General features: G+C 37.1%; 4 protein-coding genes across 6 annotated transcripts; 3 read left to right on the forward strand and 1 right to left on the reverse strand.

Moving 5' to 3' along the window:
• The first annotated feature begins 571 nt into the window (after positions 1-571).
• Positions 572-1,942, forward strand: LOC117626777 (60S ribosomal protein L44). Its single transcript, XM_034358619.1, has 4 exons — positions 572-689; positions 1,222-1,401; positions 1,532-1,606; positions 1,698-1,942. Exons 1-4 carry the CDS (start codon positions 687-689, stop codon positions 1,755-1,757), a joined length of 318 nt encoding a protein of 105 aa, XP_034214510.1. The 5' UTR covers positions 572-686; the 3' UTR covers positions 1,758-1,942.
• A 1,026-nt stretch (positions 1,943-2,968) lies between these two features.
• On the forward strand, positions 2,969-7,195 carry LOC117624680 (transcription factor GTE12-like). Of its 2 annotated transcripts, XM_034356070.1 has the most exons (10): positions 2,971-3,229; positions 3,828-4,807; positions 4,965-5,028; positions 5,108-5,277; positions 5,374-5,434; positions 5,526-5,609; positions 5,709-5,830; positions 5,936-6,002; positions 6,532-6,653; positions 6,747-7,195. In XM_034356070.1, the coding sequence occupies exons 2-10, from the start codon at positions 3,968-3,970 to the stop codon at positions 6,987-6,989; spliced, it is 1,773 nt and encodes a 590-aa protein (XP_034211961.1). In that variant the 5' UTR covers positions 2,971-3,229; positions 3,828-3,967; the 3' UTR covers positions 6,990-7,195. The 2 variants fall into 2 exon arrangements, with proteins under 2 accessions (XP_034211964.1, XP_034211961.1); XM_034356073.1 differs by lacking the exons at positions 5,374-5,434; positions 5,526-5,609; positions 5,709-5,830 and having other exon boundaries at positions 2,969-3,229.
• Positions 7,120-9,245, forward strand: LOC117624226. The gene is made up of 5 exons (XM_034355371.1): positions 7,120-7,133; positions 7,912-8,050; positions 8,365-8,441; positions 8,598-8,758; positions 8,845-9,245. Exons 1-5 carry the CDS (start codon positions 7,120-7,122, stop codon positions 9,243-9,245), a joined length of 792 nt encoding a protein of 263 aa, XP_034211262.1.
• Positions 9,246-11,246: 2,001 nt separating this feature from the next.
• Positions 11,247-13,493, reverse strand: LOC117623785 (eukaryotic translation initiation factor 4E-1-like). 2 transcript variants are annotated; one of them, XM_034354761.1, is made up of 4 exons: positions 12,404-13,480; positions 12,198-12,323; positions 11,619-11,684; positions 11,247-11,517 (listed from the first exon to the last, which is right to left on the reverse strand). In XM_034354761.1, exons 1-4 carry the CDS (start codon positions 12,608-12,610, stop codon positions 11,467-11,469), a joined length of 450 nt encoding a protein of 149 aa, XP_034210652.1. In that variant the 5' UTR covers positions 12,611-13,480; the 3' UTR covers positions 11,247-11,466. The 2 variants fall into 2 exon arrangements, with proteins under 2 accessions (XP_034210652.1, XP_034210653.1); XM_034354762.1 differs by lacking the exon at positions 11,619-11,684 and having other exon boundaries at positions 12,404-13,493.

Below are 13,493 nucleotides of genomic sequence, written 5' to 3' on the forward strand. Positions count from 1 at the left end.
TTCTGTAATCAACACCATGGGAGAAACGACCAGTGACACTAATCTTGTAGCTATTGTGGTAACAATCACACCATGTTTTTTAGGAAATTAAAAAGGCTTAAAAGTTGTTTATCTATGGACAATTAAAAAGTGAACAAAGAGCTGAATTGGATTCATGTCTTGCATTGGGTGTCTCAACCTTCCATGATCCTCATGATAGTATTAGGTATTTTATTAGTGAAAATTTACTTGGAGTATGAAAGCCTCGAGTCATTGTTTAGTTTCTCTGTTGTGTGTTAGTCCCCTTTCTTCACCAAAAAAGAAAAGAAAAGTGAACATAGAAAATAGATTTGTAACTCAAGTGGATAATAATAGCATTTACTCTTGCACCCGATATTCTTGTATATAACAATTATTTGTAATTATTTTTTAAGTTTTAAAAATGATGTAATATTTTTATTCTTTTTATTGGGAATATGAGTTTGTTTAGAGGTGATACGGATTGAGAGCCATACAAAAGCCCAACTTTGAGATTAGGCCAGGAGGCCCAAACCCAATCTACCTTGAAAATAAGAAATCCTGAGACTAATAAAAAGCCCATCCCATCAAGTATAAAACCGGACGCTTACCACTCTGCTACCCTCTAGGGTTCTTACTACGATTGTTGTGTTCCTGCTCAGTCTTGTATCGGCGCCGCTTCCTTCACCATGGTATCTCCCTCTTCCCTCTTCCCTCTTCCCTCTTATCTCTCACAGACACAGGTGTAATCGTGTGCTTTTAATGTTTGATTGGGATTTGTTTGTTTTAAGTGGTGTATGTGAGAAAATCAAACATAAATTTGGATTTTGTTTGTGATTTTTCTTTTCATTTTGTGTTTTTGTTTCGTTTAGCTTAAACTTCAATGTTTTGTTTTGTTTTTATGGGTTGAAGTTGGTATTGACGATAGCTTAGGGTTATATAGTGCAACTTGACATCTGAAAATGAACCGATCTTATTGGGATGTGCAACTGTTAAACTTGCTAAGTTCTTGTCACACAAAACAATTATTTTGTTATTCACAGAGATTTGTTATTGATTTGGTTCTTACGCTGCTCACTGTGAATAGGGTTCTTATCAGATGGCATAATCTCATTCTGTTTGTAATTAGTTTTTTTTATTCTGCTTGCTATAACTGGGTTTTCTCTAAATTGCTTAGTCCATATTTTATTAACATGGATCATAACTCATGGTGTAATGTTGCAGGTGAACGTTCCAAAGACAAAGAAGACTTACTGCAAGAGCAAGGAGTGCAAGAAGCACACCTTGCACAAGGTTACACAATACAAGACAGGCAAGGCTAGTATTGCTGCTCAGGGGAAGCGTCGTTATGATCGCAAGCAGTCTGGTTATGGTGGTCAGACCAAACCAGTCTTCCACAAGAAGGTATAAGCCAAATTGTCGGTTCCAACAGCTTATTTTGTCCCTTACTCGCTTCGGTCAGATTTATTTTGTCTTGTGTCTTGTTATTAGTATTTAAATTTGGTGCATGTTTAACCTCGATGTCTCTAAACAGGCAAAGACCACTAAGAAGATTGTCCTGAGGCTCCAATGCCAGGGTTGCAAACATGTATCCCAGCACCCAATCAAGGTTGGTGTTGTGGTGTAAATTGTTGCTTTTGGTTTCTACCCAAGATTTTTTTTATAACGATTAAGTAATCTGATCTCTTGTTTTTCTGCAGAGGTGCAAGCACTTTGAAATTGGTGGAGACAAGAAGGGGAAGGGAACATCTCTGTTTTAAATGCATTATTTTGCTTGTACTTTTGTGCTGCACTTCTATTTTGTTGGAGCTTTTAAGCAAGTATGGAAGATTTGTTCAAGTTTTTGTTAGTTTATGTCAAACGTCAAAGTGTTTGTGACACTTTTTCTGTTATCAGTTGAGAATTGAGATTAGAGTTCCAATACAGCGTTCACCGTTGTCACTAATTTATATGTTTCAATTTGCATCTTTAGCACTAGATGTTTTGTTTCAGTTTAATTTGCTAATATCAGTTGGGGTTGGCATTGAATCAGCCGAACCTAAACGGTCCATTGCGGTTTGGTTCGGTTTTACCATCAAAAGTTGTGAACAGTCTCAAAGTTGAACCAAATTGTAATGGTTGATTTTGTTTTTAGATTATGACCCAATACTTATTGTAAGGGGTCAGTTGGGGTTGGCATTGAATCAGCCAAACCTAAAGGATCCGTTGCCGTTTAGTTCGGTTTTACCATCAAAAGTTGAGCGGTCTCAAAACTGAACCAATTGGTTTTTAGATTATGACCCAATACTTGTTGTAAAGGGTGAATGTGCGACGATTGCTAAACTCTTTAACCCTGGAGAGTGCTCATTTACCTGATCGACCTTCTGTGATGCTTTTTTAAATTATTTTATTTTACAAATTTTGGCTGATCATAGGATTAAATTCTATAATCTTTAGACCTTAAATAATTATTCATCTAACAAATTAAATAGACACTAATTCACCGTTTATTCATCCACCCTCTACGTATCTATGTTTTCGTAATGTCTTTTTACAAACCGATAAAAAAAAAATCTCTCTCAAACCACTCGAATTTTGTTTATGTATTTTAGAGCGTATATCCAAGATATTATTTAAACAGATTCTACAAAGTTAAATTTTATTTTATTTTAATAGAAACTTAATTAATATATTTTTCTCCCAATATGCAATTTTTGAGTTTATCTCTCATATTGCGGTTTAAAAATCCACCATTTCACTTAGAACTGATTATTTATACATTTATGTACATAACACATGGAAATAAAATATGATAAATTAGGCACTCTTGGAATTTCCCAAAACCAAATCCCAGAGAGGAAAGGAAACTTCGACCAAGGAACGAAGGGTAAAAATGTAATTTTACACAGTGCATAAAAAAGGGAAAGAAAGAATCTTATAAATATCGCTTAGAAGATCCAATTCCCATCCAATCCAAATCTACGCGTAAAATATATATTTTTCTAAAATTAAAAAAAGCTTAGCTGTTTTGGAGTCGAGTAAAAAGAGAAAAACCCTAAGCCCCTACCACTTCACTGTGCTCTCTTCCTTTCTTCTCACTCCCACCCTCCCTCTCTCTCTAAACCCTAGTCTCTTCCTCATATCGCATACCCACGACCACGAGGGGGCTTTTGGGCCCTCTCGCTCTCGCTGCGTCGCTCTCTACGCACAATCAGTCGGTGGTCAGCTAGCTCTCTCCCTTCGATCAATTTCGGTGAGTTCGTCTTCTACTCTTATCTCACGATTTTCTTACTTTGTTTTTTCATGTTTTTAGTCGTCGTCTTCATCTGGGTTTCCTGCCTTGTTACTTTGTAGTCTTGGGTTTCTCTTTTTCTGGCGTTTTCATGAATCTGTGTGTGGATCTCGTGATTTTATGTTTCTGGGTTTTTCCTAATTTCTTTGTGTTTGGGACCTAATTAAAGTGTGTCAAGAGCATGATTTTTGGTACTTGGGGGTGTTTTAAAAATCAGCCATTGTTATGCCGATATGTTGCTTGGTTAATTTGTTATTTGACTTCTGGAAATCCTTTTTATGTACTTATGCAGATACAATCCTTTAGGGTAATTATTATAGTCGGAGTAGTTGAATTGAATTTTTATGATGTCACAGTCTGAATCACCACAGGCCCCTCAATTTATTTAGTATGTTATTGGGGAAAAAAAAAAAAAAAACTGGAGAGTGGGCTATCTACATACTAGGTGTTTTGTTAAATTTATTTTTTATTTTTTACTGTAGAAGTATTACGCAGTACACTTCTTGTGCATTGATAGCACTATTTGTTGCTTAATTTTTGCAAACTTTTTTTTTTGCAGAGGTTGGTGTGTTTTTATACCTGTGTTGTGAGAGGACACTGGTTTTCTCAGAGTTATTGGATATTAGGGAAGCCATAAATTTTTTCCTAAGAACTTGAAATTCGGGCTTTGTCCATCTTGGATCGACACAGTTTGTTAGTATGATTGCCACTAAAACCATGCTATCAAGCAACAAGCTGAAGATTAAATTTGCCTGCAAAAGAATTGAAGCTGATCTTGGCAAAAAAATAGAAGCTGATCCTCAGAAACGCTCGTGTGACTTTGGGCATCAAGTTTCACTTAATGAGGTCAGCTCAATGGCAAAACCTTCTTTCCCAGGTTCTAAGAAGCGTGCAGCCCCAGAAGCTCTCGAATCTCAGAAAGAGAAGAAGCTGAAGATGGATCGTAGTGTGACGTTGCAGTGTTCAACGATTCTGAAAACACTGATAACTCATAAGGATGGTTGGGCTTTCAGTAAACCAGTTGATCCCTTGTCTCTAAACATTCCTGATTACTTTCATATTATTTCTCATCCCATGGATTTGGGCACGATAAAATCAAAGCTGGAGAAAAATATGTACCGCAACACTGAAGAGTTTGCAGCTGATGTCAGACTGACTTTTTCTAATGCCATGGTCTACAATCCTCCTGCCAATATTTTTCATCAGATGGCCAAAAACCTGAATAAGATTTTTGAGATGAGATGGTGTCTTTTAGGTGGGAAATTGAATCATGGAAGCTCAAAGGTTGAACCAGGGAAATCATTGAGTGGTCAAATTAAGAAAGTAACTTATACAAGGCAGAATCCTGATAGAACTCCTCCCTTTCATAATATGTCGGTGACCAAGAGGTCCATGCCTTCCGAAGAGAAGGTCAGAGTTCATGTTGATACAAGGCAGAATCTCAGTAGAACTCCTCCCTTTCATAATATGTCGGTGACCAAGAGGTCCATGCCTTCCGAAGAGAAGGTCAGAGTTCATTTTGGTGTGAGTGATGGTGAGGTAAGTAAGAAATTGTGATTTTCTTTTGCTTACAAAGATGTTTACTGGATTGGTACAAAAACGTAAAATTTGCATTTCCTATTCTAGATTAGTAGTTATGCTGTTGAAGTAGTTTGCATTTCCTTTTCTGTCAGAGTAATATATATTTTGTTTACAGGCAGAGCTTTCCAAAACAGTGCAGCATTGCACTCCCAAATTGTTAGCAAAGAACTCTAATAGAGGTATGAAAGAAAAACAAGCTTCAGGCTTTAGTTTCTGCTTTATGGATATCTATGCGTGCTAATTCAGTGTGTCATACAGGCACTGATAGTGGCAGTAGACAAGCTTCAGGCGCTATGAATGCAAACCAGCCATCAAGCCCGGTTGGCAGAAAATGTGGTTCATGTGGCAACCTTGCATGTCGATGCGGGCTTCCTTGTGACTCAATGGGCAGAGATCATGGTTTGTCTAATCCCAATGCATCCAGACTGGTATGCATGAAAATATTTCTTTTAATGTCCTTGAGAGTTTAAGTTAAGAGTTTTATGTTCTTTTAGCAGTAATTGAAACTTCTTATTCAATTCTAGGATTGTCAAGCAAAAAGCTTGTCAACATCCCAGATGAGCAAGTCAGATCCAGAATCTGATGGTGAGATGACGCAACAATTTGTTATATTATGATATTTAACCAGTTATTTTAGTGATCTGAGTACTGGATTGGTGTTGGAAATAATATGAAGGGGCTGTAAGTGCTTTGGATGATGAAAACATTTGTCCCAGCCCTCAGCTTACAACTCCAGTAACAGATGCTGCTTCTGGAGAAGGTAAGTTTATTCACCAGCAATGCCAAAATTAAGTTGTAGCATCGTCCATTTTGGCATATGTGGACTTATTAAATTGGAGTTCTTACTGAATTGTTTCAGAATGGAAAACTTCTCTTTTTGATGTTCAACTTTCACCAAAAAGAGCTCTCCGTGCTGCAATGCTAAAGAGCCGCTTTGCAGACACTATTTGGAAAGCTCAACAAGAAAAACTCCTGGATCAAGTAAGCTTCATTTTTTCACAAGATCATGCAAGGCTAGTTGGATACTGAGTGAGAAGGTTTCCATGCAATTTTAGTAATTTACTTGTTTTTCATTCTTACATCCAGGGTGGTAGATGTGATCCAATGAAGATGCGACAGGAAAAAGCAAGATTGGAGAGGAGGCAGCATGAAGGTAAAGCTGGCTTTGTTTCTTCCTTTATTCTTTGCCATCATTTTGGGTTTGAAGATTCTTAATTTTATAAGAATGCAACCAATAGTTATACTGTATCAGGTTAGCCTCATGTGTGCAATGTGAAAGTGCACGATTTTTAAGTTAAGGGCTTGTCTGCGTGGCAAACACTTGCTTGGTGTTCTTTTTCAGTTTTCTTGATTTGTACCAAAACGTTTTTTGGTCATTTAGGTGGATAACAATTCTAACTTTTTAAAGGCCAAATTGAATCTTTTATCTGTTTTCTTTCTTTTTTGTTTTGGCCATATTGACTCTTGGTCTCCCAGTCCTAGTGTTTTGGCCATGTTGAATCTTGCTCTCCAGTCCTAGTGTTTGATAACAAAATTCATGGATCTTGATGTTGAAGTTTGTTGCAATATCATGATTATCATGATTATATTGTTAAAGCATTACACTGCATGACTCATCAATAAAATCTCCTGCTGCACCTACCTTATATTAATTGATGATCTTAAACTTTACCATACTACAGAGAAGGCAAGGATTGAAGCTGAAATAAGAGCTGCTGAAGCCGCCACACGAATGAGGGCTGAGATTGAGTTGAAGCAGCAACGGAAGAGAAAAAGAGAAGAAGCTCGAATTGCACTTGAGAAGGTTTACCTTTGTTTTTCATATTTACAACTTCTTGCGTGAATGTTATCTCTTTGGTGCCTTTGTGGTCTTAATTTGCTGAGTGTCCTTATCCAGATGCAAAGAACGGTTGAGATTGATCAAAACTTGAGGATCCTAGAGGAACTTGAAAGATTAACTGGATTCTCTCCATCCACTCCTCTTCTCAACTGTAAGGGTCGGTCTGGGGCGTTTAGAGGAGCGCACCTCCGATCGCCTTTGGAACAGTTAGGTTTGTTTATAAAGGCTGAATATTCGGGAGATGAGGATGATGATGAGTCAATTCTGAACGAGGATGGGGAGGAAGGGGAGATTGTTTGATACATTACGTGTTGGTCCCTTACTAATTGTATGTGTTCTGTTTTTCCAGCTCAAGATGTTTTGTATCAGTCTATCGAGAGGGAAAAGAGACCATTGTAAATAATTTTTTACTTTTTTTAATTTTCCGGTAATGGGGATATACGAGTATATATAATAGATTCTCTCTTAAAGAACGAAGAAGAAAGTGTCTGATCAGTTTTCTCTTACTCTACTTACTCTTTCCTCTGTCTCTGCTCTGCTCTAATCAAATGGTTCTACTTTTTTACCTGTTAATGAGTTCAAGTCCCATAATTAGTCTCATGGAGTAATTTCGATTCAGATTCCAGTCCGTATTTTGAATTCCGATTACACACAAAATCTGTAAAATAGTCCTTTCAACAAATAATTAACTTCCCAGATAAAAGACTAGAGTGATTCAAACTTGATTAACATCATAAACATCAGGTGAAGCATACGCCTTTCTTGAAGAAGGGTTTAGGGTTCAAACAGTGAAATAAGGGTAATATATTCCAACGGTCGAATTGGATTCGCTCCTTTTTGATAGGATACGCCTGTCGATTTGTGTGCGAGAGAGAAAAAGAGAGATGAGGCAGAGAAGAAAGATTGGATCATAAATCCCAGAAACCCTAATCGCGGAGGAAGAAGCAGAAGAAGGACAATTCTTCGGATGCTATCTGTTGACCTCTAGCAGCCCCCGCTATAAAGGCCACACCTATATTGGGTACCTTCCATCTTCCCCAATTTTTTATTTTTTTATTTTTTTTTATTTTTTCAAATTCTCAATCTGTTCAGAATAATCAGGTCAATCTTGATCCATCTGAAATTCTTTAAATTTTGAGGTTTTCTTTAGGGCTTGGATTAAGAAGAGAGCCCACTTTGACTGTGTCTTGGTTTATGTTTTATTTGGGCGGTGCTGATACAGATTCACAGTGAACCCACGGCGTCGTATAAGACAGCATAATGGAGAAATAGCTCAAGGTGCTTGGAGAACGAAGCGGAAGCGTCCATGGGAGATGGTCTTGTGCATCTATGGTTTCCCAACTAACGTTTCTGCTCTCCAGGTCTCTTCATTTCTTTTTTTCTTTTTTTCGCTTTACAATTACTTGTCTTAGTGCATTGCTCTGTATGATCTGTTTGTGTTTTTAATTTGATGATTGGGACCAAATTAGATACAAATTATTTGAGAATTATATTCTGATAATTATGTGTCATTTGAGGATATTTCCAGCTTGATTGGGACCCATCTTGAGTTGGCACCAATTCTAGGATCAATTTGGACCTGGTTAAAATTTGATTAATTGCATTACTATTTTAGGATTGATATTAATTGGAAATTTGGGACCTACTTTCTAATATTCCCTTTGGAACTTTGCAGTTTGAATTGTCCTGGCAGAACCCAACTGTATCAAAGGCAGGCAGGCTGCTGCAAGCTTTAAATCCCTGGGAGGGCTTGTCAGTAAGATCAAACTTGCATACACCATGCTCACTCTCCCTCCTTGGCAGAGGTATCATTTTATTTTCTTCCTTGTGAGTTGTGAATGGATGAATATTATACATGCGCTTTTGCTGTTATTGATGAAAAGTGATAGTGTTTCTATGTATCTTCAGCTTGAACATCACTGTAAACTTCTTTTCAACCCAGTACACCAAACGCTCCGCTGATTGTCCACGCCTTCCGGAACAGATGAAAGTCAGAGTCTGCTCCGTGGATGAGCTTCCTTCCTGTACCAAACTATCTGATGACCTTTTTGAAAATGAAGATGAGTGGTGTAATGAGAGGGAAATTAATGAAGATATGAATATTGTACACTACACGAAGAAACAATATCGGACTTCATGGCTCATAATTAAGCAGATTATCAGCAGAGTGATAGTGGCAATAGAATGAATGAAGTATATGGACACAGTAAAGAAGTAGGAGAAGATGAGTGGTATAATGGAAAAGAATGTGATGAAGCTATGAATTATGGTACATTACAGGAAGAAACATTATCAGATCTTATTGTTCAAAGTTCAGCAGATGATCAGCAGGATTATACTGGCAGTATAAGTAACGAAGCATATGGATGCAGTCAAGTAGTAGGAGAGGATTGTACAGAGCAATTTGGTTTTATTGAATCGCCAGTGAGAACACCATCTTCAAATGTCACTACCTCATTTGACACAGAAGTAACTAAAGATATAGGTTTGTTTGGATCTTCTGATGACATGGTGTTAAATTGGGCCGACCTGCAAGGGAACAATCGGCGGCTGTAGTTGCAGACAATGATCAGGTCCCCAGCAGAAGCTATCTCCGGCCTTGTGGAGCTGAGGTAATAGATTTGACAACTCTAGCTCCCCTATGCAGAAGGGATTTATGTGGCAAGAAGAGTAGAGTTGCTACTGTTTATCCTCAGATAATTGACTTGACCGAGTCAACCAATTTCATCCAACTATAGAATGTTGGACATGTATACCACAAACAATCAAACAAATTATGTAATCTATAGAGGAATTTATTGTCATCTTTGCCTGATGGCATATTGTAAGCACAATATTAAGAGCATTTTGGTTCAAATCTTACAGTTTGATGAAATAAAGATTTTTTTTTTTTACCCACTTGCTACATTCCATCCTGTTATTGTATATCGCATTTCCTCTGGTGTATTTATGCAGAGAAATTAATTTTTGAGAATGGAAGATGGTGCTGTGTTGCTAATTCTTTGTTGGCATACTTTTTCTTCTGTGCAAACTAAAAGGAAAATCTGAACATGTAAAAAGTTATCAAGGAGAATTCAAGAGAGCAGCTCCAATATTTGGTCAAATTAACAAATTTGGAGTAAATTTGTATCTTAAAAAAAATAGACAATTAGAGAAACTTCATATCTACCAAGCAAAGAAACTAAAGCCGATTGTACAAATATATTCAATACTCAGTTCTCTGCACATTGTGAAAATTAGACGGCTCTAACTTGTTGCCGAAGAGACTGCACGCCTGGATGACGTTGTGATATTGTGGCCTCAACGGCCGCACTTATGCGCAGAGAGAGAGAGAGAGAGATCGTGTCAATCAATTTTCACATTTAATTCTCATTCAAGTTTGGTTTTTGTCTTGTGGATTTTTCTCTGTTTGAACAATTTGGCTATTTTATGAGCTTGCAGGTGTTTTATAGGTCAGCGTGGTATCAATAAGGGTTCTGGACCATTGTGGACATTTTATCCCCGGTTTGGTTCTTGAGAATGGAAATTCAATTGCTTTCCCATGTTTGGTAAGTCCAGGCTTGGAAAATAGTTGCCTGGCACATGAGAAAGTAGGGGAGAAAGTGAAGCCATCTTCTTAACTTGGGTTTTGTTTTCCCTCATCATGAGAAAGTTTGGGAAAATGAGCCAACATTCAACGCACAATTTTCATGACTATTTTGTCCCTATGAACAATTTATAATTACAATGTATCATTAAATGCATTCTTTTTTTATTTGATTTAATATGAGTATAATTGGAAAATTATACAAACTTTGTTTTCCATTCCTACTCAAAACAAACATGGGAAAGGAAACAAAGTGAAATCTCCCAGTTACTTTCCCAACATTACCAAGCGTGGAAAATGAATCTTTCATTCTCATTCCTTGGGAAATGACATGGGAAATGATTTCCCCTCAAATCCATTCCGTGAACCAAACGGAGACTGAAGGCATTTTGTTTCAGCGTCCCCAAAACCATCAAATTGATCTTCTTCTCTGGGCCACTTGCTGTCGCTCGCATATAACACAGTCCATGTTTGAGATTGTTACTTGTCACTGTCAGTAACGAAGGTTCATTTTGGTAAGAACCTAAGAGTAATTTTAGACCCAACTGAAATCCCAATGTTGTATGCTCTTTGAAAATGGTGCTGTAGATGTAATTACTTGTTAGCAAACGAAGGAATATATCATGAAACGCAATTAGTGTTCTGAAGGCTTTGGGAAGATGAATCGCAATTTAATTGGTGGATTATAAAGATTAAAACTTGATGGGATTCACAACTTTTCAAGCCAATCTTCTAACCTATTCGCATAAAAATAACAATTTAATTTTGCCCTTCATATTAAAACAACCTGAGATGCATTTTCCTGTTTATAGAAAATTCAGAGCACATACTAGGTTTCAGTATATATATACGTTTGTCGTCCCCAGAAAAAGGTTTTGAAGTGGCAAAGACCACAGTGGTAGAATCTAGTGCGAACTGGATTTAATAATACCACATACATTTGTCAAAAGAAAATAATTTACTCAGATGAGTGGGAGCAATAACTTAATCAAACTACTTCAAGATGCAAGCAAAACATTTTGTAGAAAGTAAACAGCTCATATCCATTGTACATCTTAAAATGTAAATTCGAAGAAAAGTCTAAAATCTGTAATTGTGAACCAGAAGTTAACCAGAAGTTACTCTGCATCTCAGCATAGAATGCTGTTGCAGTTAGAAAGCATCAAGTACTAGCAAAGAACAATATACACATCAGGCTACGTATTTATTTTTGGCACTTCTCTCTTGTCTCATTGCATCCTCCTGCAAAAACAAACCAGAGCAGGACATTATTAATGAGGCCCCTAACTTAACAAGAATTGAGTAAAACAACAAATAATGTACATAAGAAACAAAATCCTTACATGAAATATGAACCCTATAGTTTCATTGTAATCCAGAAACCCCTTCCACTGTTTCCCAATGCTCAGCTGCAGCAAGAAAGTGGATAAGAGACATCTTCGAAATTTTGTTATTATAATGAAACTCATTACTATAAAAAAAAATGTTGATGAAATGTCACTGTGCCATGTTTTCAAAGCAAGTGCCTTGTCCCCACTCTTTGGTTTTTGGAGTAGGTAATAAGTTCACCTCAACCATTAAGTAATGTACAAAATAGATTACAAAACCACTGGTCTTAGCGGCCAAGTGTCCGCTGAACCACTATGGGTGGCAACAGATTTGGGGAAAGGGAGAAACACAAATTCATCAACTTAATCAATTCTTCTTCTTCTTTTTTCCTTGCAACCAGGATCACTAAAGCAACAAAAACAAAATGCACAGCTAGAAATAAATAGCAAGTCTGTCCTCACGCTAAAACAACATAGATAAAAACTGTGATGCTGTAAAGTACCATCTAAGGAATACAAAACCTTTTGAAGGTTTCAAGTATATGCTTTGTCTTCATACAATATATGATATACAGGGAATCTAGCAGCAATTACCTGAGCAGCTTCATTTATTGCATTCTTCGTCCAAATAGATATCTTGTCTTGCCTATTTCTGACGTTGACAACTGCTCCACAAATTTCATCTCCATGATCAAACTGTTCTCCTATCATTCCTAGCAACTAGTACCAGCAGACACAGACAATTAGGACAGACAAAAACATCAATCAACCTCGAATAACAATTGCGGTTTAGACCATACCGTATACAGCCAAGAAGTATCAGATTTCCCTTTAGGAAAAGTTACAGTCCACTTCCCTCCATTAGCACACACAGGATCCTCCCACTTTGGCTCAATTTTATATTTGAAACAATGGAAGTCCGTGCCAAGAGCCAACTTGCTTGGATGACGTATATTATTGTAAATGCTGAATGCAAAAAAAAATTTATGCGCACATGTGAGAATCATTACCAGGAAAAAATTAACAGAGGTAGACAACAAGCACGGGCACTGGATACAGTTTATTCAAATAACAACTTTGGAATAAGTTTTCTCCTTATAGAAGGGCCCAAAGAAAGTGTTTACACGTTCGGCTCAGCAGCCCAAATCCCTCAACAGGAGAACACATCTAATGATGACCAAGTATTTTCGTCACACGGTATTATAACCATGATTGCATAATTAACAATGCATGGACCGAATGCATCCATACTGGTACAAATCAAAGCATCCCAAGACCTAGGGAAGCTCCTTCTAGGAAGCAAATTCAATGAAAGATGATCTCATTATTATGAATTATGATAAATCCAAATCATGTATAAACAGGGAACCTCTAAAATCCCATTTAAAACTAAAAGACTAGCAAGATTGGAAACCAAGGAAATAGGTACAACACCAGGTTGAATACAATACAAGACTTTCAGGGCTAATACTATGAATAGCTAATCCTGTCAGCATGCGTTGATGTAAGACGGACATACGCTTAAAATGCAAGATCGGCAAATCTTATTCTAAATCAATCAAAGAGCTAGAGAGACAAACAACCCAAATCCAAACAAACACCAACAAAATATTTATCTCAAACAGAACCAAGTTACAAGTTCACAAAAAGGATAATAAAAGAAGAGAAAAGGTTGCAGTTACTGAGAAACTGTAGGAACGAAAAATTTGGACTTTCACAGTAGAGAAAGCAAACCACTATAAACCGCAAAGCTGTGTCGCCTTAAACTTAAAAGTTTTAACATTGCCTTTTCCATAATTGTTTTCTACTCTCGTCAATTCAATAGTTTCCCATTTCTTAGTCACCAATCAACATGAACCACGAAACGTGTCAAGTCCTTTCCTTTTCCAG

The sequence above is a fragment of the Prunus dulcis genome, chromosome 4 (genome assembly GCF_902201215.1).
Source record: "Prunus dulcis chromosome 4, ALMONDv2, whole genome shotgun sequence".
Lineage (NCBI taxonomy): Eukaryota > Viridiplantae > Streptophyta > Magnoliopsida > Rosales > Rosaceae > Prunus > Prunus dulcis.